The 22960-nt window shown below is 44.6% G+C and overlaps 1 protein-coding gene across 8 annotated transcripts in view; it reads right to left on the minus strand.

The window, feature by feature from the left end:
- The window catches only part of phf21b (PHD finger protein 21B), an 87237-nt gene that overhangs the window by 4877 nt on the left and 59400 nt on the right, over nucleotides 1–22960 (minus strand). For 5 of the 8 annotated variants that reach the window (XM_071501767.1, XM_071501766.1, XM_071501763.1 and 2 more), the window contains 11 exons: nucleotides 16517–16777; nucleotides 5238–5330; nucleotides 4365–4730; nucleotides 3857–3985; nucleotides 2959–3010; nucleotides 2424–2500; nucleotides 2251–2305; nucleotides 1733–1755; nucleotides 1036–1194; nucleotides 444–510; nucleotides 217–320 (listed from right to left, as the gene is read on the minus strand). In XM_071501767.1, coding sequence (XP_071357868.1) covers nucleotides 217–320; nucleotides 444–510; nucleotides 1036–1194; nucleotides 1733–1755; nucleotides 2251–2305; nucleotides 2424–2500; nucleotides 2959–3010; nucleotides 3857–3985; nucleotides 4365–4730; nucleotides 5238–5330; nucleotides 16517–16666 — 1275 coding nt within the window. In that variant the 5' untranslated portion in view covers nucleotides 16667–16777. Of the gene's footprint in view, nucleotides 1–216; nucleotides 321–352; nucleotides 511–1035; nucleotides 1195–1732; nucleotides 1756–2250; nucleotides 2306–2423; nucleotides 2501–2958; nucleotides 3011–3856; nucleotides 3986–4364; nucleotides 4731–5237; nucleotides 5331–16516; nucleotides 16778–22960 lie in introns of those variants that run through there. The other 3 variants (XM_071501765.1, XM_071501761.1, XR_011694106.1) reach the window with 2 other exon arrangements.

Genomic DNA, 22960 nt, shown 5'->3' on the forward strand with positions numbered 1-22960 from the left:
AATCACAGTTCTAGCTGTCGTCACATGGTTTCTCTGTGGACACTGCAGTGAAACGAGCTCAGAGGCTGAGTGACCTACACTCCACAGTGTTCCTGAACGCCTCCTGAGGGAAGGTGGAGCACTGACGATGTGTTCACTGTCACTCTAACCACAGAGGTGAGGAAACAACTGTGTCTGTGTGTGTGTATGCGTGTGTGTGTGTGTGTGTGTCTTTACCTTGAGCTTCTTGTTGAGCTGCGTGTCTTGTTCTTCCAGGTGAGCGCACTCTTTCTTCAGCTCACTGTTTCTCCTCACCAGCCGTCGCTTCTCCTCTTGCCTCACTGCTCTCTCACACACACACACACACACACACACACACACACACACACACACACACACACTTCATCAGTACACACAACAACAACCACACACTCAGTCTTTTAAAGAGAGGAACATGTTCTCACCCGTCTTGTGTGTGACGTAGGACTGAACAAAGTTCTGAGGCCACGACATGTTCTCCTTGTTCAGAACCTGGAGAACAGAGACGCAACAGTGAGGAGAAAGTAACACACACACACACACACACACACAGACACACACACACACACATACTTGTACTTCTATCTTTGTGAGGACACTCATTGACATAATGCATTCCCTAGCCCCTTACCCTAACCTTAACCATCACACCTGAGAGCCTAACCCTAACCCTGACCCTGACCTTAACCTAAACCTAATTCTAACCATAACTCTAAAACCAAGTCTTAACCCTCAACATGTGATTTGAAGGTGTCTCAAAAAGTGAGGACCGGCCAAAATGTCCTCACTTTCCCCAAATGTCCTCACTCTGTTAGTGAAATACTTTTTTTGGTCCTTACTATGTAGCAAGTACAAGTACACACACACACACACACAGTCACTTCATTGCACATTAAAAACTACAACAGTACTCAGAGTTGAAGGGTTTTCTTTGGCTAGCAGTTTCCACCTGTCTCCAGTCTTTATGCTAAGCTAAGCTAACGTCCTGACTGACACTGAGGGAACTGGTTCCTTCACCTTCTTCTGGCACTTGGGGCAGTACCAGGGGCCTCTGGGAGGGGTTTTGAGCGGCGGGTGGAGGCAGTTGGGGTGGAAGGCTCTGGGGCAGTTGTGGCAGGGCTGCAGCTCGCCGTCCTCCTTACAGATGGCACAGTGGTCGTCATGCTCCAGGTCCTCCTGAGGTCAAAGGTCATTTCAGTTTGAATATTAAAGGTCATGTTGATGTCAGGATCATTAACGGTCACAGGAAGCAGGACACATTTTACTTTGAAAACCGTCCTGACTCGCGTCTGAACTCTCAACGTGTTTTCCTTCAGTCATGTGACAGAGTCGCATCAGAAAAAACTGATCAGTCAGTTCAGTTCAGATGTGATTGATTAGCTTCAGTCCATGTTCAAAGCTGAATTTATCATTTCGTGTTTGGTGAATTTACCAGATTTTTTTATATTTTCATCAGGAAATGACTAAATTACTAAAATGTATCAACTTTAATAGAATTAATATTAATGTTAATACTAATATTAATATGAATTAATATTCTGAATGTGTGACTGAGGACAGTTTTCAAAGTAAAATCTCAGAATGAAGCTTTTGACTTTGCTCCCATCGTCTCTGTCAGGAGTTTACAGCAGAGGTGTGATGTCATGTGACATCATGTGACATCATATGATGTCATGTGATGTCATGTGACCTCATGTGATAGCATGTGACCTACCTTCCAGCAGAAATCCTCAGAGTCTAGCATGTGAATGAAAGCAGAGCAGAGGTTAGTGGCCACACACACAGGTGACAGGTGAAGCCGTGCGGCAGTAAAACACCACAGAAGAAGAGGAGGAGGGGGAGGGGGAGGAGGAGGGGGACAGTCACAGCTGAATGGAAAAGTTTCACACATCCGTCCTAACGAGTCAATTAAGACCTAATGAGTTCATGAACTTTCATGTCTCTTCACATGAACATCTGTTTACACACATCTGTCTGTCTGAGGAGCAGAGATCAGTTTCTCACTGACCACATGACGAACATCTGTCGAAGGTGTCGACTGAGATAATGACTCATTATAAAAAAACAAAAACAATAAAATAAACTTATTGTGAACTTCTCTCTGACCAGTTCTTTCAGAATAAAAGGCCAAATGTTTCTTTTGTTTCGATGATTTAACAAACACAAACTGCTGGGTTCATGTTGAACTGTGACAGTAGAAATAAAAACTCTGTCTCAGCTGGTGAGTTTTACCTCGTGCTGACAGGAAGAGCGAGCTGTTCAGGTAATGAGACGCCAGACGTTTACGCTGCGGAGACACAGAGAGGAATTGAGTCAGAAGAAACTCTTGACACCAGAGTATCCAGAGGTGAGAAACACGTCTGCTCCACAGTGAAATGAGGAGGTTTGATTTCCTGTTTTCTGACCTCGGGCTCGAACAGGCCGCTGTACGCTGGGTTGGCCGTGCTCCGTCTCTTCCTCTCCTGCCTCTTGGTCTGGATTTCTGCTCACAGGGAAAAAAAGTTTAGTAAAACATCTGCAGGTGTTTGCTGCTCACAGGTGCAGGTCTGACCAATCACACGGAAGCTTTACAGAGCAGCTTAAAGGCTCGTTAAGCTGCAGACTGTGGTTCAGTGATGGACGGTGAACATGGTCCCTGTCACTGTAATTATCATTAACACAGTGTAAACCTTTGTCCAGGTGAAGTTACAGCTGTGGACACGTTTAGATCAGTGATGTCACCAAAAACTTCATCATGTTCACAGCTTCATTAAAACATTCATTTACATTCATTCTTAATCTACAGTTTGTGTCTGACGACCTCCTGACGCCGGATTTTCTTCCGTTTTCATGAACCACTCAGCTGATGTTTGTAGCAGGATCATCAGGATCCTTCATCCTGTACAAACTAGAATCTGCTGCTGCTCCTCCTCCTCCTCACTGAGACCTGGGTGAACTCACCTTCCAGGTGTTCTGTGGTGACGAGGCCGAGGGCGACCATGAAGGCGATTTTCTGGAAGAGACGGAGGAGACGTTAACGAGGAGGCGAAGTGTTGCAGCCTGGAGGACTCTGAGAGCCTGATTCAGGAGTCAAGAGTTCTCCACTAAAGAGCAAAGATTTACACAAGCAGCTTCTCTACAGATGAGCTGCTGCTTCATCATCCTCAGCTTCATCATGCTGCTCAGCTGCATTACAGATGTGTGTGTGTTGTTCAGCCTCAATGGTTTGAACGTGGTGAACAAAATAACAGGAACAACTGTCAATACAAAGCAGTTCAACAGCAGCACAGACTGAATCAACAGTTTCAATAAAAACTGAACGAATGAGGATTTGTTGCAGGACTGTTGTGTTAAACTGACTTAGTTTAGTTCAGTTGTTCCTAATAAACTGACGACCACAGTGTGTAGATATTTCCTATTAGCTTTGTAAAGTGATGCTGCCTGTTCATTTTAAAATGTTCAATAAAGATAAAAAATAACATTGTGTAACATTTCATAACATTGGTGCTGCCTGTAATGTGGGAACTTCTGTATAAAGGATCTTTGGCTCCCTCGCGAGGATGTTTTCCCGCTCGTGGATCTGATCTGTGCGCTCGCGTCACGTGTTAGCGCGCGGTTTTTATGGTGATTAAACACGGCCGATTTTTCTCTGCTGTTAACGCGCTGTTGAGTGTTTTTAGCTCAAAATTTAAACTTAATTGTGAAATAAAAAAGTTCTTTTCTGAGCTCTGAATCTCGATGTGACTGTTTATAACTGTGTGTTGTTGTCTGACGGTAAATAAACAAACAAACCAGATGTTTTTTTGAACCAAACTAATAAAGTTTGTTCATGCTTCTTCTGTGCGTTTGATTTTCTCACCTCGGGGTCCTCGTCTTTCTTCTGGGTTGGGGATTTCGGGGCGGGCGGGGCCTCCCGTGACGGGAGGTCAGCCTGGGCCCCCGGGGACCCCTCGGTGCTGCTGGGGGCCTGCGGTTGGATTATTATCACCTGGAAGACACGGAGAGAAGAAGAAACATGATTAATCTGCAGCAGGTGAGAGAAATAATCATTTCTCTAAACTTGATCACACTTAAATGAATCAAATGTGTTGTTCTGTTTATTGGTTAATCTACTGATTATTGATTGTTTGATCTGTAAATAACAGAAAACTGGAACAGCTCAAGTTTCTTCTTTGATAAAATATAAAATATGTATAAATGTGTTGAATGATTAATGATCAGATCTGTTAATGATCTGCATCACCTCACTGAGCCTGTCCTTCAAAATAAAAGTAATTTCCTGATTTAAATATTGCTGCCTAAATGAGTTTGAGACTGAGGACCAGATTCTGTGCTGGTCCAGACTCAGTGTTGGTGGAGACACCAGCCTTGTTGTCAGCGCTGAAGAGCAGTGGCTGCACCTTGACGGCCTCGCTGACGGCGGACACCCCGTTGCCGGTGGCGGGGGAGGCGGCGATGATGGCGTACGCCACACCAGGCCCCGCCGAGGCGTGCTGGGCCGGGCCGCTGGAGTCGGGGCCCCCCGACGGGCCGTGGGGAGGGACTGGGGGCGGCGAGGCGTCGCTCTGGCCGTTGGGCTGGTGGTCGGGACTGAAGGTGCTGTTGGCGGTGGGCAGGGTGGGGCCCTGGCTCTTGGGGCTGACCACGGCGGTGGCCCTCTGCAGGCTGAGAGGCTGCAGCTCCTGACAGGGACTGTGGGGAAGGCTGTCCGGGATCTGGGTCTTTGGCCTGACCTGCAGGAAGAAGACGTGTTTAACAACTCAGGATCTCAGGACCTTTAAACTTTGTTAGTTGTTGTTTCAGAGACAGAATCAGGTGAAGCTGCAGCAGATGTTCATCCAACTGCTTCCTGTCGACCAATCAGAGGACAGAGACTCAACGAGTCTGAGCGGTTACTGTCTGTCTGTCTTATCAGTGATTTCAGCTGTTTGACTGAGGAGTCTGCTGCCACCTGCTGGTCGTCTGCTCACACTGCAGCGACTGAGACACTGCAGCCTCAGACAGGACTCGGTTCACTTCTTTTAATGTGAAGGGAATAATATCACAGTAAAGAGATTTAATGTCGTGACAGTCACTTTGTTGAAGGATAATTAAAACTAACAAATTAATATTTGCACATTATATGAAGGAGTCGTCCTGTGACCTTTACATGTGGCAGATTCATAAGTTGAACATTTTAAGATTTGAAAACCTGATGGTGAAAATGAATTCTACCACGTGTGTGTGTGTGTGTGTGTTACCTGAGGTAGCACAGCGGCTGCTTGTCCTGCCAGCCGGTGCAGGGAGCTGACTTGAGGCACCTTGATGGGCACAGCAGTGAGAGTTCCCAGCATCTGTAAGACACCCAAACGCACCGGTTACACCAGGAAACAGGGCGGAGTCTGTTCACACCTGCGAATCAGAGACTGCACTGACGTCAGGCTGCGTCCACACCAGCTTTTCATTTTAAAACACATCTCTCTTCCTACGTTTTCACCTCCTGTTCATTCTACTCCGGAGCGTTCGAGCCTGTGGAGACGATGATGTAAACACACCTGGTCGCTCCCTGATTGGCTCCTATCAGCCTCACGACCAGAACATGAAAACATGAATTACAAGTGTTTCTGACCTTGTTGTCTTTACAAGCAGCTGTTGTTCAGTTAAATTCTTCATGTTAACTCCAACTGTCTTTGCTTTTCCTCGTTCCTGGTATTCTCTATCAGCTGAGTGCACCTGAGAGAAGACAATCTGCTTCCTGTTTACACCGGCTCGCACATGCCCAGTGTAAGTGAATGGTTTTCAGTTTTTTTTTAATTGTTATTATTTTAACTTTAACTGTGACTGTAACTGTGAGCGACTGGAATTTTGAATTTCCCTCTGGGATCATTAAAGTTTCTATCCCCCCCCGAAGGAAAAATCTAAATTAAGCCTCATATCAGTGCAAACATCTGTTTTTCAAAGATTTATTTCTAAAAAATGATGAAAACTGAGCTGAGAACAAGTGGAGTAATCTCCGATAACTGTCTTGTTTTTAGTCAAATAAATGGAATACGAGACTCAACGACTTGCTAAGTGAGGGTTTCCTCCTCCTGCTGAAGTGATGGAGCAGGAAGACGAAGAGGCAGCGATTCACATCCAAGAATAACAGTTTAATTCCAGCTGCACTGTAATGAGAATCTCCACCTTTCATTCGTCTCCCTGCATTAAATCACCGTCAGCTGCTGCACACAGGGAACCAGGCGACATTAACGGAGCCTTCATTTACCTCTGCAGATGGAGTTTGTCTGGTTTAACCTCACTCCGCTCTCATTAAAGTGGGAGCTTCATTAAAACCTCGTGAGGAGGAGGAAGTCGTCCTCAGAGTGTTTATCAGATGTTTCTGAAGCTCTCGTTAGTCAGAGAAGTGTCTGTCTTCTTCTCTTCACTTGTTGCCTGGTGTTAAAAATAAAAGAGGAGCAGCCGAAGCCTCCATAGCTCCAAACTAACGAGGAGTTTTTTAGTTTAATGTGACACCGTTTGTTCTGCTGCTCAGAGAAACTCAGGTTTGGAAGAAACTTCTCAACAAATCGAACAAAACCAGAGCAGCTGCAGAGTCTGATCAGCAGACTGTGTCTAAATGTTCCAGTGTTCATCAGTTTAGAGACGAGTTCAAAACCAAGAGACGTTTCCAACTGCCTGATACAGAAGTCCAACACTGCCAATATCAAAATCAATCATTTCATCAAACTGAAAAGTTCTAGTTTATGTTCATGTAATGAATGAAAAAATGAAAGTCTGTGTTTCACTTAATATTTTTACTCTTTATGCATCTGCTTTGTCCTGAGATAAAGTTGTTATCCCTGGTTAAAGCTAATGTGTGTGGGATCTGACTCTGGTGCCCCCTGGTGGTGATGTCAAGTAAGAAAGTGACAGATTGGCTGCACCAGTTTTAGACAGAACTAACAACAAGAAACTGTCATTAGAATAACTGATAAAAATCTGTAACATTGGCTTTAAGACGTGCTGCTCTGAAGCTTCTTCTCTGTATTGTATTTACTTTTGTCTCTCTGAGCTGCAGGTCCTGGACGTTGACCTGTGCAGAGGCTCAGGCTGTAGATCAGCTGAGATCCACCACAGCCTCAAGGTCAAACCAGACACTGATGTTAACAGCTGACCAGCACAGAAACTACGGCGAGGTGCAGAGGACAAACAACAGCAGAGAAAGTGATGAAAGTAATAATGAGACCGGTTCAGAGGAAAAACTCCTCAGGAGAATTCAACTCATTTCACTGGTTAAGGCAGTGAGATTACTGGTGATTAATGTGATCATTACTATTGTTTTTGAGTTGATTATGAATTACATAATGAAACTAAACTGATGGGACTTACCTGGAGACAAAATCCTTCCTGATGTGGGTTATAGCATCGTTTATTGTCGTCTTTGTGTTCGTTTCAGTGCTGATGTGAATTATGTAACTGCAGTTAACTTTCAGTTTGACAGGGAAACAGTTTTGACCCAAATAATCAGTAATGAATTTAATTTTAAAGTCCTCAAACATTACAAGCCATCACCTCACATCGGGGTTTTCTAGACTAAATTATATAAATAAATAATAATTATTATTATTATTATTATTATTCTGTGATGACATTAACAGAACATTTGTTGGGTTTTTAAGACTGATTTTCGTTGTTATGTTTATATGATACATCTTTAAAAATTTCTTTTAGATTGTTTTTAGACAAAAATTAATTAAAGTAAAATAAAATTATTTAGTATTTCACATCACAATTCTACACTATATGTAACAGAGGGATTTAAACAGCAAAAACAGCAGAAGGTAACAATAACTACATTGTCACAGTTGGTGATTTTTTTAATACTCAGACTGTTTTAGGACTTAACATAAAGTGGTTTTTAAAAGAGGTCAATTTTATTTAAATGGACCAAAATCACACATTTTGCCAGAAGAACATAAACCGTCTTCGACTGAGGGTAAATTCAATGTAAAGATGCAGATTCACTCTGTGGGTGTGAACTGAGGCAAAGACGTTTCAGTGCGACTTTAACAAGTCGTTAAAAAACTGCAGTTTCCAGTTTCAGCCGGAGAGCTGACATCTTTACAAGTTCACTGATGGTTTGAGACAAATAAACACAAACTGCAGAAACACTTCAGCGGTGAAATCTGCCCGACCACTGGTTTCTGGAGGCGTCGCAGTGTTTGGACCCTGGACTCATGTCCTCAGTCATTACAGAGTCCAGAGCTGCAGAGAGCAGGTTCACAGCTGTACTCTCATTGGTTCAACATGGAGGTGTTTGTGTCTGGTTCAGTATCTGAATACATACTTAGATGCATTTAAACAAACACTCTGATTGTGGTTTATGTAAACACGTCTGCTTGTTTATATGAAGATGTTTATGAATGTATATTTGAATCAGTGAAATTCTGGTCTGACAGATCAGACCAGTGAGGATGATTATTACAGATTATTTAACCAGCTCATGGATTCATTGATATTTCTATCACGTCTGTTTTCCTTAGTTCTGTCATTAATGAATGAATCATTAAACATGACCTGGATAAGAGTGGATGGATGAACAAACAAATGGACTGACAACGTAAAAATGTAATAATAATAATTCATAAACTGGTCTGATACAAAGACTTTTTAAAACCCTCTAAGGCCTTTATTTAAGGGCCGGATTCAAGGCTTTTCCAGACTTTTCCAGGCCTGCAGACACTGTCTCTCTCAGCTGTTCGTCTCCGACAGGAAATAAAAAGGAGAAAACTTTTCTCCTCCCCCCTCTGGGCCACAGCTCACCCCCTCCCCTCCTTTCTCCTTCTGTGAAAATCCTTCATTTCATTGTATTGTGCTGCAGAGCGGCTCAGTGAGGAGGGGGGAGGAGGCGGCCGAGGCCTGTTCCCATGGCAACTGGTCGAGATGAAAATTCTTGCAGTGCAAGGGCTTTCATTTTCGTAATTGCTGCTTCTTTTCTCCAAACCTAAGCACCTTCTCTTTAGGGGGGCTCCTCCCCCTCCCCCCTCCCCCCCTCCTCCTCTCAGTGAACAACCTTGGACCAGTGATTTCCTGTTTTTTTTTTGTTTTGTTTTTTTTTTTAAATGAATGTCTTTGTTTTTTCAGTCAGTACCACGGCTCAGACCAATGACAGCTCTGCCACAAACACTGACGACCACCCTCCTCCCCCAGGACTCACAGACCTGCTGTGATAAAACCGGGGGGGGGGGGGGGGGGGGGGGGGGGGGGGGGCGCGCAGGGCGTCTTCTTGTCTCTTTAAACTGTGGATTTGAACAGTGTGGGGGGGTTGTGGTGTCTGTGAGTCTTTACTGAAAACATATGAAAGTATGAGCTAACACTTCCCCTCTGCCTCCAGTCTTTGTGCTAAGCTAAAGCTACACACATCCTGGACAACGATGAGACTAGTCCTGATTCTGGATCCTGGACCTCAGGGAAACTGGACTGACTGGTAATCTAACAGACTGGGAGTGAACCAGTGAGTATTAGACTGGTCTCCGACAAGCGGACTGAGGAATGTGGACCCTGATCCAGACTTTAAAGATGGAGCCTGAAGGTGGAGGCCGATCTGCTTCCTAAGCCTCAAACAGTGACTGACAGAATGAGACCACAGGTACAAAGGGCCAGAAGAGAGGGGCATGATAGGAATGGGGAGATGGGGAGATGGGGCGTCAGCCTCAGTGGAGGTCTTCACAGGTTTATTTGGTTCCTGGTAACAGAGACCAGACCCAAGGACCGGGTCAGACTGCTCTTTAGTGTAACCAGGTCTGGTAGGATCCTGTTGCACTGCTGCAGGTCTCAGGTCTGTGTGACAGGAGGTCTCAGTGCTGCTGAGAGGCACCAGATATAATTTCACCGAGTGCCTACAAGAACAGCGACAGTGTCTTCTGTCGAGTGTCTGGAAGCACCAATGTGTTATTATTATCTCACTTCCATCAGCAGCAGAGCAGAGCGTCACTTTCTCCACCATGAAGCACAAAGACGAACGTCTGCCTCCTGAAACACTCTGAGCCCTGAGCGACGACATGTCAGAGCAAAACCTGCTCTACAAGTTTCTATTATTCCCTGGTTAACAGTGGAGCAGTGACACCTCCACAACAGGATGAAGAGCATGAAAACAAGATGAAACGTTGAAGCTTTTAGTCCTTGACTCAACAACAGATCTCCCTTTGAGAAAATAAACTGCTGAATTGTGGTGTCGACTCTGTGATGAGGACAAAAGAGCCGGTCAAGGTGGTGACAGACAGAGGGAGGAGATGGAGGGATACAGGGACAGAAACTGTGCCAAGACTCCGAGTTTGGTCCTGTCATCGCAGCAGGAGGAAGAGGAGGAGGAGGAGGAGGAAGTGCACACGCAGCAGTCGAGGACAGAACACAGCAACAGAGCAGAGACACATTTCATCTGTGAAAGTCTTTCCTCTGGAGACGAGTGGCTGCAGCAGAGATCTGAGACGACTCACAGCCTCTTCTTAGTTTGGTGATTGTTTGTTCTCAACATGTAGTGACTCATTTTGTCCACTGGGGGGGTCAGTTTCACACCTGACTCAGCAGAAGAGGTAAAACTTTTATTTCTGCCATCGACTCTGTAATTTGACGACTTCACCTTGAGTCATGATTTGAGTGATTATTATTTTATTATCCATTAATCTGCCGATTATTTTCTCAGTTCATGTTTGTCAGTGACAGTTTCCTGCGATCGTCTCCTTAAACCAACAACGTCAACAAACCATGCAGACCAATCAGATTCCTCACAGAAAAGCTTCAAGTCATCACAACAAGAAACTACAACCTGAGAACATGATTCAAATTATTAATCAATTACCAGAACAGCTGCCGATCAGCTAATCAATTAATCAACTAATCGTTGCGGCAAACACAAGCGACCACGCTGCAGTTTGTAACTGAATCTGGACACGAGTCCGACATTCAGCCTCCACACTGTTTACTGAGAACTGATGTAGTGTTATTCACATTTAGTGAAACTGCAGCTACAGAAACATGTGGTTGTTTTCTGACTGATGCCTTAAGGAAAGATTGAAGGTGTGTGTGTCTGTGTGTGTGTGTGTGTGTGTGTGTGTGTGTGTGCGTGTGTGTTGGTTACTGTGCAGATCAATCAGCTCTGCAGACGTCATCACACTCAGAGGAAACTGTAAACCTGTTGTTCCTGCAGCGGCCAGCAGAGGTTGCTGCCACAGACACGTCGGCTCTGTGACCCCCCCACCCCCACCCCCACCCCCACCCTTCCACCCCACCACCCCATCCCCCATCCTTCACCATGAAGATGGAGAAAGAATCTTTTCATGTCGTTCACAATGAGGTGAAGCTGTGTGGAGACTCACTCTCTCTGTGTCGTGTTACATCATGATGACATCTGCACTAAAGCTGCAAAAACCTCCAGTTATAAAGAAACTTATTGGTCCATGAAGGTTGATGAACTCATGAACTCATGCTCCTCTTTTTAAACAACTTTGATTTCCTCACACTTCCTTCGCTGCTGACATGTAAACGTACTGAAATCAGAATAGAAGAAGTTTGAAAAATAGAAAAAATGAAAACACATCTATGAATTTACTTAAAGGCAGAACACTATAGTGTGATATGATTAGGTGCTAATTATAGCAGAGTCATTAAAAGCCTTTTAATTTATATCAGTTACTAAGAAAAGTTAAATTACACAGAACATGAGGGCGTGAGGAGAGATTCTTCAGTATCTTAAATAAATATCATCCAGTTTCACTCTAATTAAAACATGGTCACATGATTGTTTCCTGGAACCTTGGTGAGAAATCAGTCACATATAAACTCTGCTGCAAGAGAGACTCAGGAGACTCAGTGGAATAAAAGAGAAGCAGCAGATCTTCACATTAAAGAAACCAGAGTCACATGAGTGAGGATCAACTGATCTGTTTGGACTGTGTGAGGACTGATTCCTGTCTCCTCCTCCGTGGCCCCTGGACTCCTACAACCTCTTTCATACCCCACAGAAGCACCACAAAGCCTGGAAACCTCATAAAGGACCCGTCGAACCCCCTGAGGGACCACAATGACTGTGTCCAGGATCTACTGAACCTCCTCCATACAAAAAGTCTTAAATCCTTTAGAAGGACCATTAGGACGTTCTCGTGGACCACTGAACTACAAATGTCTCCTCCTACAACTCTCTCGTGACCCTGTTGACCTTCTCCACGGCCCCTGGAACGTGTTCTTAGCCCTGAAACTTGCTCAAGGACTTAAACCTCCAGAAAGTCCCTGCAGATCTCATCAGAATGTTTTCACCGTTGGAAATTGCTCAAATACACGTGATAGATCCAGATGGACTTTTAGAACCTCCTCAGGTCCAATCCACAGGACCGCTAGAACCACCTACATCACCTCTGGAAGTTACTCAATAACTTTATCAAAGGCCCTCCTCAAGGACCAGTGGAACCTCCTCCAGGATCTCATACATCCTCTATAATCAGTGGAACCTGTTCAGCACTAATGAAGAACCCAGAAAACTCCCCCCATGTTTTGAAACGTTCCTAAATTAAGATGTTGTTGTTCCAGAACCAGCTCTGAGGTTCTCCTGCAGTTCTTCTACATGTTTAAACTGTCAGGTTAAATGTAACGTGATCATCTGAACTGTTCCAGGTTTCAGTCTGAAACATAAGAACAGATTCTGTATTAAAGTCTCAGCTTTAATTAGAGCGAGTTTGCACCAAACTGTGTGGGAGATCCACAAAGTGTAGGGCTTCAGTAGTAGTTGGACGTGTGAAAACATCCATGTGTACAGTGCACTCCGGCTCCTCTTCCTCTCACAGTTGTAACCAGCAGATAAAATAATAATTAATGTGGCCGTGGTTCATTTTTCCACACCACATTGTTCTGTTCTGGATGTTTTGATCCACTGTTAAGTTCCTCTATTCGTCATTCACAGCTCTGAGTGGGAAAACAGCCACTTGAAGATGCCATCTACCTTCCTCCGGCTTTGACGAGACTCGGAGGCGGACGGCGGAGATGACCTTGGCTGCTGTTTAAAGAGGATAAAGATGTCTTTGCCGGATGGTGAGATGGAGAGCCATGAAAGAGGCAGGATCAGCGTTAAAGCAGCAGATTTCAAACAGATTCTGCCTCCTTGTAGCCTCTCTTTGTTCCTCTGCATCAAGCTAACAGGCGCTAAACACAACCGAAGCTCCAATCACAACAAACATCTCTGATCTGAGTTTTTCAGCTGCTCGGTCTCTAAATAAAGAAATATTCTACCTGTGAATTCAGGAGTGTTTCTATGGAAGTATTTATATTAAGTATAAGACAAAAGCGTTTTCACTCATAGCAGCATTATTTTAGGGGATAGAAAAACTACCCTGGAGAAGTGTAAAACATGAACCTTTCATCATCAAACTCCACCTGGAAATGAACAGAACCTAAATCCAGGTTCCTCCTGCAAACAAAGTTATAATTCAGCACCTTTATCTGCACAAAAACATCTCACTGAAACACTTTAAACCAAATTCCATCCAAATTTTAAAGGAAACATTTTTAAGTATCAACTTTGCCAACAAACAGGACTGAAACTATAAAAAAAAATGAATCCAAACAGAAGTTTGGGAAAAGTCTGTGACTCATTAAAGCTTCTGATCTGAACTTAATTAATTATTTACAGATCAGTAGAATCCACTTTCTGTACAGTCACTGTCTGAGCCTGGTCTCTCCTGGTCTGTAGCTGGTTGTGGTTCTGCCTGTGTTCCTGCTATGGTACTTCCACCATGTTTCCATCAAACACGTCTCTAATCTAAACGTGTGAAACACACACACACACACACACACGCACGCACACACACACTCTGACAGCCTGTGTGTGTGTTAGTAGCGGCGCTCACAGTTCACTGAAGTGCTGAAACAATGCAGCTATAATGTGTGCACTCATGCAGAGCAGCAGTCCCATTACACCTCATTATTGATCTCCAAATTAGCAGCCAGGTGGTCTGAGGGACCTGTCCCCCCTCCCACCTCCTCCGCTCGGTCCACACACCGGCCAGGGCGGCCTCTGATTGGCAGAGCCTTTATGACTCTCGATTGATGGAGGTAAGAAAAGCGCTGAGGCCTGTGAGGGGCTTTTCTTTTTATTGCCTGGCGCTCAGAGACGGGCAGCTGGGTGAGGAGCGCTCACTCCGACTCAACAATGCAGCCATAAAGAGCCGCGAGACAATCCTGCAGCCTGACCCGCTCACCTCCACCAGCCAACAGCCCGACAGGGAGGGTGGGAGGGGGTGAGGGGAGAGAGTCAGTCCAGATGACGACTGAGGACGGTGGGAGGAGGGGGAGGAGGAGGGGGGAGTCTGGGTTTCTCCAAAGTGACACTTTGATGAAATGCAGCGGCCTTATCGCAGCACATGTCTGCGTTGGTGCCAGAGCCTCAGACCTGTTCTGCATCCCAACCAGAGGACACCTCACAAAGACAATGTGACATCACCAGGAATCAGCCAATCACAGACCTCAGAGGAGTTACATCATGATGTGACTCTTGACAATACTTCTAAACTCCCCGAACCTCATCAACTATTTAAATCTCTCTGATTTCACTTCATAGTGTAGAATCATGACTGTTGTATATGAGACATTCTTCAGATATATAAAATATTATACACTTCATTATTAAGGCTGGATAAAAAAAACATGTAAACCTCCACAAAAAGCTGATTTAAAGATAAAAGTATCGTCACAATCTGAGTGGAAATGTAAAGTCACTTATTCATAGTATTTATAGTATTTATAGTATATATTTATATTTATATTTATAGTATTAAGTAAGTGCTGCAGGTTTTTATTATTCTTTTTCAACTGTTTCACGTGTCGACCTAAAACTATAAATAACTCCTGTTTTAGTTGTTTTGAATTTGCAGAAGAAAATAAAACCTTGATCGACAGTTTAATAACTGTGTGTTTATAGTTAATGTGATGTCACAGTTTTATTTTGAAGGAAACAGCTTGTTGACTGTTTCCAGGGTCAAGTCGGAGCAGAGCTTTAACACTTTTAATGATTATTTTCCTGCAGGAACATGACGATCATGTGATTTGTTAATTTATACTTAATCAGAGTTTAAATCTCCATGTTCCTCCTCATCTAAAATGTAAATTCCCTTTGGTCGATACCTGCCCACTGCGACTAATGATGACATCACAACCTCATCCATCGCGGTACGATATGAAGTTCACGGGTTTCCCGCTCCTTCCTCTGTCGTCATGTCACTCTCTGCTATTTCAAGGCTTCATGAAAACAGACAAGCTCCATCTTTATAAGACATGTTGATGGACAGAGGAGTCATAAAGCAGGAGCCCGGGGGCCCCGAGGCTTGGCCCTCCTCTCTCTATGGGGCCGTGCAATTACAGTAATAGTGTGGAGGCTGCCAGTGTTGAGCGTGAAGCTCTGATCCTGGCTGTGTGTTGATGGAGGTGATGGTGCTGAATACAGAGTGTGGAGGAGAGGAGACGCTGTGGCCTGAATCCTAACAGACACTCGGAGGAGGAGGAGGGAAAAACACCATCACTGATACAGAAAATCCCCGGAAAGATGACTTCTTCTTCTTCTGCTGTTTCCGAACCACACTGAGTTAACATGTCAGAAACATCTGTCTCAGACACAACCAGATAAAAACTGAACACAATCAATGTCTCAGCAGAGCTGCCTCCATCACACAACCCGCAGGACGACGTTAACTCTGAACTGCTCCTTTAAAGCAACACGACAAACAGAGTCGTTTCACTCAACTACACAAAATGATGCTTCACATCAGCTTCACACGTCTCTACGACACAACAGCAACAAGATACCAGGACGTGAAGAAGAAAAATAACCAGTGTGTTTTGTTGGTGCAGTGGAAACAGCTCATCTGCACTAAAGCAGCTGAGGTGAAACAACAGAAGGAGGAGCTGAACTTTACAGGTTCACACAGAAGAGGAAATAGTCTGGTTTAATTATCACAGCAGCAGCAGCTGGACTGATGTGCACCATCACAGCTGGATCGTAGTTTCATTCATACATGTTTTCAATCTGTGGATAAAAACCTTCAGCAGAAATAAAACCTACATCGTCATGACAACGTAAACGAACCGACAGGAGAAACGAACACAGAAAAGCAGCAGTGAAACCTCAGAGTTACTGCTGCTGTCACTCACACTTTTTATCTATAATTAGATTTGATTTTGTTTTTATTGTTTAGTTTCTTATCTACATCTGGGAATTGTGATTGGACATTTATCAATCTATGTATCTATAATGTTTGTTGATGTAAACGTGAACTGATTCACATTTTATTTGGTCAAACTGATTTAAAGAATCAGACGTGAGACAGATTAAAGGTTCAGATCTGAGCAGCAGACGTGACGATGTCCTGATCTTCAGTCTGAAAACACTGGCTACTACATTTCCCAGAATGCACTGGAATGTGTCTTTGAATGGCCCTTTAAAACTTGTGCAACATTAGATGGAACTATAGCAGTGGAAGGAGGGGGTCAGTCTGTGCAGGTGTTCCAGGTGTGCTGTTACCTGAGAGGGGGGCAGCTCCCCAGCTCTCCTGCTGCTGAACGGGTGGACTCCGGCTGCCGCCACCCTGCCGGCGGTCTGGAGGTTGATGGGGGATGTCTGCAGTGGCTCCGAGCTCGCCGCCTTCTGCCCGTTAATGTGTGCTGTCACCATGGAAACGGGAGCCTTGGCCGGCACCACGGAGATGGCGATGCCCTGGCTGGGAGGCTTGATGAGAGACAGCGGCTTAGTCGTCCCCACAGGACAAGTCCTGACCGCCAGCTTCTGCAGAGAGAGAGAGACAGGTGTCAGAGAGAGAGAGAGAGAGAGAGAGAGAGAGAGACAGGTGTACTGTCAGAGAGAGAGAGAGGTGTCAGAGAGAGAGACAGGTGTCAGAGAGAGAGAGAGAGAGAGAGAGAGAGAGACAGGTGTACTGTCAGAGAGAGAGAGGTGTCAGAGAGAGAGAGACAGGTGTCAGAGAGAGAGACAGGTGTACTGTCAGAGAGAGAGACAGGTGTCAGAGAGAGAGAGAGAGACAGGTGTACTGTCAGAGAGAGAGAGAGGTGTCAGAGAGAGAGACAGGTGTACTGTCAGAGAGAGAGAGACAGGTGTCAGAGAGAGAGAGAGAGAGACTGGTGTCAGAAAGAGAGATAGAGAGAGAGACTGGTGTCAGAGAGAGAGAGAGAGAGAGAGAGAGAGAGACAGGTGTACTGTCAGAGAGAGAGAGAGGTGTCAGAGAGAGAGACAGGTGTACTGTCAGAGAGAGACAGGTGTCAGAGGGAGAGAGAGAGAGAGAGAGAGAGGTGTACTCTCAGAGAGAGAGAGAGAGACAGGTGTATTGTCAGAGAGACAGGTGTCAGAGAGCGAGAGAGAGAGAGAGAGAGAGAGGTGTGTTGCCTCATTGTATGAGTGTAACTGCAAATGTATTTGTACTCAGCACAAACCACTGCTGTTTTCACACTGACAATAAAACTACATTTCCCATCAGACCTACAGCTGCTGACTGTAATCCAGTCTGTGACTAATACAGTTTAGTTTGAATAAAATGTACCAGATGTATGTGATGTACTGTGTACTGGACCAGCTACTGTGTTGTCTACTACAACTGGTACGAATACAACCACTATTATTACTACAAGTACTTCTAACACTACTGCAACCTCTCTACTACAACCACAACAACCTTTACTCCTGTTACTGCTGTTAATGTTTAATCAGTGAATCCAGTTAATTTAATAAACACATTAGTTAATATGTTACATTAGTTCAGTTTTCGTGCTGAGTCAATTTGAAATATTTCACCTACAACAGAGAGAAGTATCAGCGACAACATGACGACTGTTCACCTGTTCACTTCCTGCTCCTGTTGCCGTGACCACAGCTACAGTCAGTGGAGCAGTAGAGACCAGCTCTACTGTGTCTCTACTGTCCAACAGAGAGCAGTCCTACAGTCCTACCCACCAGACTGGCCTCGCCATCACACACACACACTGAGCCCCCTCCCCCACCCGTCCACACCACCACCTCCTCCTCCTCCTCCTCCTCCTCCTCCTCCTCTTCAGCCTGGAAAAGAAAAATACATCTAGAGATAAGTACATCTCTCTTTCCCCTCCGCTTCACCCTCGCACCACTGAAAGAAGAGGCTCTCTAAATATTTTATATTCCATCCCACTGCCCTTTCTCCTCCTGCCGCTGCCTTTTTTACGCTTTTCTATGGACTACAGTGGGTTTGCGGGTGAGGGGAGGGGGGAGGAGAGGGATTTCTCTTTCTGTGGCAGAGCAGACAGCAGTTTTGTGCATCCGCTGAAAAAATAAAACCTAACATGGCCTACAGTTTGAAAGCATTTTCAGACCTGAGTGTCCTTGCTCGCTGCAGTAATTACCCGGTAAATACATCAGCAGAGAGGCAGCGCTTTGATAAACAACATCAGATGCCAGGGAAGGAGAGGAGAGAGGGAGTTTGAGGAGAAGGAGCCACAGCCTGCAGCTTCATTAGTTTCAACCATTTCACTGAGAAAGTTTCAAATCACCACAAACAGCTGAAATTTACTGTTATTTATCCTGAGAAAAGCCCCCACCCCCAAAAAAACCGCCAGAGGGGGGAGGCGGGGGGAGCAGGGGGAGGTTACAGATTCATTTAGGGCCCCGCTGCTGCCTCACTAATCAGCTGGTCCTCCTTAAAACACAAGCTGGAGACTTAAGGTGGAACAGAAGTGTTTTAAAGGAGCCGGGGGGCTGGGGGGTGGAGCGGGTGGAGTTTCTTCTCTGATCGGCTCTCAGCTGCTCTGATGTCACTCTCTCCGTCTTCTCCTCTGGATAAAGATGCGTCACTAAAACAGAGACGACCACTTCCTGTTTACAACAAAAACAAGAGCCCCCGACCTCCGAGTGACCGAACAGAGACGCAGCTGATTGAACTGGGGGAGAACAGAGACGTTCTCCGTGGTTCCAATGGTTCCAACACTCGTCTCATCTGAACACTGAACACACTCTGATTCTGTGATTTTCGTTCTGTTAATCACTTCCTGTTAAATCAAACATGTCTGTCACGTTTGTTAATGACACATGGATATGAATATGCTCTTCTTTCCAATCAATTTATTCTGCTCTTCTCATTATTGATCCATCTATTGATTAGTTTATCAACTAACTTTTAAATTGTTTTGTTTGGAAAGTGTCAGAAAAGGTGACGTCTTCAATTCTACTGATGTTTGTACGACTGACATCACAACTGTTGTTACTATGACCACTACTGCTGTAATAACCATTAGAACCACAGCCACTGCTAATACAAGTACAACTTCTACAACTGCTAAAAACTCTAGTACTTCAGCCTCCACCAATACTTTAATTATAGTACTAATACTGCTTCAGCTCCAAGTACAGTGCAGTGTTAATAGGACAGTGTATTATTGATCATTCTGCTGGTTGTTTTCTCGATCAGCTGACAAACTGATCAGCAAAATGTTTCCTCTATAAAAATCTGTTTCCTGTGAAAACTGTGAGCGACGTCTTCAGACGTCTTGTTATATTCAGTTTACAGTGATTATAAAAATGATTTTTCCTTCCACCGACAGAAACAAGACAAATATATTTTATATGCACACAGTGAGTCAGACAGCTGTTCTATAAGAGGTTGAAATGTGGCTCAGACTTCGATGTGACTGTATAAACCTGGCAGAATAACTGTAGAGATGATTTCACAGTGGAGGCCTCTGAAGCGAACAGTGTTAAACCCCCAGTCTCCACAAAGCCCCCTGCATTTATTCACATGTTATTTATTAATTCCCCCTCAACAATGAGCGTGGTGGGGCCCCATTGTTTCAGGGGATCAATGTAATCCACAGGCAGCCCCTGCAGCCGCCTGCATCAGGACCTGGGGGCCGCTGCTCGCCATTCAGCATTTGTTGGAGCCGGGGCACCACTGATTGTCTCAAAGGTCACTCATTTAAAGCCTCTCCAGGCTGGAGAGCGGAGACCCGTCCCTCCTGGAGGGAGGCGAGGAGAAAGTGAATGAAGGGGGAAATATCAGCAGGTATCAGAGCGCCACGTTTAAGATGCTCACAGACCTTTTCAAAGCCACCTGGAATTAGATTAGAGGAGGATTTACTTCAGAGGAATGAAGTACGCCACTGAACGATACAACACAACCTCAAGAGTTGTGACAGCTTTAACACTTCATGGGCCAAATATCTGAGCAGCTCTTCCCTCACAACGATTTATTTCACAGGTCTCATGTTTTCCAGCTAATTTCCAGGAAACTTTCCTCTTATTTTCCTAAAAATGAGCCGTAAACTACCAGAAAGACTGAAACAGTTATTAACTTGCTGCTGCTTCCATGTGAGTTTTTAAAGCTGAAGGTAGATGTCCATGTGTTTTTGATTCTAAAGCAGGTCGAGGTTCTCAGAGGAACATTTTCTGTCAGACCTCAGAGCTCAGATTTGAAGAGCAGCTACTTAATAACTGTAAAAACACATTTTCAAACTGCGTCGGTCTATCTATAGAATATAGAATATCCTCATAGTTTACGACTAAATACAAAATAATTTTAAGAAGTTATGAGCAAAGTTTACAGGAAATTAGTTGGAAAATACTGGATCCAAAAATGAAGTTCTCACAGGCAGCAACCACTGCTCCATCAACCAGATAAAACAAGGATAAAAAGATTTAAAACCTCTGCCAACATCCACCAGAAGGAGCCGATCACACCTCCAGATAAAACATCCACAGGAGGAACACCCGGCCAGGCTCCAGGTGTGGAGGAGAACCAAGGTCTTCATCACCCAGGCTGTTGGCTGTTTGTTCATCTGCTCTCTCACCTGTAAAACTGTGGATTTGTGGCCTTTTCTCAGTCGTTTCAGCTCTAATATTGTTGTTTTTTTCTTCTGAGGACTTTCCTGTTAGTATAAATATAAAACAGCTTTCATTATGCAGCAGATGGAATATTTTTCCTGCAGATGGACAGAGGAGTCTGTGGGGATCCCGGAGACACCTCTAAACCAGGATTAAGTGTTGTTAAATGACCTTCTGGGTTCTTCTAAACCTGGAGGGTTTTATCCTTGAGAAAAACGTGCGCTCAGCTCTGTGAGTTGAATATAATGATAGTCCTGCATCTCTCCCTGTAATGGACGCTGAAATGAAACTGATATCCATCTGAAACATCCAACTAACAGGGGGATTTACCATAATGTCAGAGAATACTAATGCACACTGAACCTACCCCTGGTGGTTTCAAACTCTGGTTGAGATCCTAGAGGAAGTTAGAGAGTCAGCTGACGGGTCGGTGGACAAACATCAAACACCCAGAGAGACTTCAGAGCCTCAGACAGAGCAGCCGTGTCAGTGGAAGTCTTTGTGAGACTGACCTGACAGAAACATAATTTAAACATTTAGGACTCGGTCTCAATCTACCAGCTGAGCGACTGTTCAGCTCCTTGTCACCCTCAGGATCATGTAAGTGCCTCTGAGGAAGGAGTCGACTGCACATTTGGCTCCATCACAGCCTCTCAGGTATGGATCTACAGACACCATGAGGACTCACTAATGTCTGCAGGGTGCAAAAGAAAACACCCTGAGACCAACAGAGCGTTTCTGATTCTTCAACACCTCTAAAGCTGAGCAGGAATCGTTTGAAAGGTAAAAGACTCGACTCCTCAGAGTGATGTTATATATTGTGACCCTTGACCCTGCTGTAAAACACACTGTTCACTACAACTGTACAAACTCCAATACTGACCCGACTCCTGTCTATTAATCTGCAGCATATATCTCAGACTGGTTTTATCCTGTATCTCTGCACTCGTCACTGACCCTGTGCCATTCCTCCAGGATCTGTCCTGGGACCTGTTTTATTCTCTGAACTCTGTGTCTCTGATCAGAGCTGTTCTGCTGATGTGCAGCTGAATTATATCTGAAATCTGTTTTACAAGATTGTCTTAATGAGATTAGAGCCTGGATGACTCATCATTTCCTGCAGTTAAAAACAAAACTCAAGTTCTGGTCTTTGGACCAAATCAACACAGTTTTCAGCAGCACTTTGCTTCCTTGGCTTCCAGAAACATCAGTTTGTGATTCTCACGTCAACTTTCAGAAAAAAGAAGGTGGATTCACTGATTTGTTCTCAACTTTAACGACAACAGATTTTTAATCCACTACTGCTCTGATCCAAACCTCAGGAGTGGGATCGACTCCAGCCGAGGCTCATGGGTAATGTGTTAATTAGATGACGTGTAAAGAAAAAAGTTGAACCAGCTGATACTTTCACCATCTGAAGACAAACTCAGGTTGCGTGTTGCTCCTCAGATAACAGGCTCTAGCTGAAGGAAGCTTCACCTCCGGGTCAGTTTACGCTGCTCTAACCTGAAGCTCACATGTAAAAGATAAAAGCTGCCAAATCTGAGAGAGAGCAGCTTCGAGGGCGAAGTCCTGCTAAATCACTCACACCTCTGAGTCTCAGTGATGAATTCATCTCTGGATGTTCTCAATGATGAATTTCTGGATTGAAAACAGCTCAGATGGTCTTTGCTCTTCCTCAGTGGTTCTGTTGGGTCCTCCCTGCTCCTCTCCACACAGATCAGCTGAGGGACTCCATCAGCTGAAACTTTGGGAGCGCTGCCATTAAAAAGTGCTAAAGATAGAGAAGTCAGCTGGAACCGGGGGCCGGTCACCTCTGCTGAGGGGCCAGGAGCTGGCAGGGCCCAGTGTCAGCTGATAGCACAGGAAGTGGGTCCATGTGATGTGGTTTCCAGAGGTGGGAGGTGAGAGTGCACACACTGATCCTGAGCCTCATTACTTTAAAACAGGAAATTTCAATTTAACCAACACTTCAATCTTTCAGTGCTTCTGTTTCAACTGCCATTTCCTTTGCTACTTAGATTTTCTCAGTGCTTCGGCAGTACTAACACTTCAGTTCTTTTAGTCGCTTTAACTTTAGATCTAACTTCACAAAATAAACATCAGATGCTCCAA

The sequence above is a fragment of the Trachinotus anak genome, unplaced genomic scaffold (assembly GCF_046630095.1).
Source record: "Trachinotus anak isolate AG129_WGS33_773 ecotype Australia unplaced genomic scaffold, CSIRO_AGI_Tana_v1 ptg000018l, whole genome shotgun sequence".
Taxonomy (NCBI): domain Eukaryota; kingdom Metazoa; phylum Chordata; class Actinopteri; order Carangiformes; family Carangidae; genus Trachinotus; species Trachinotus anak.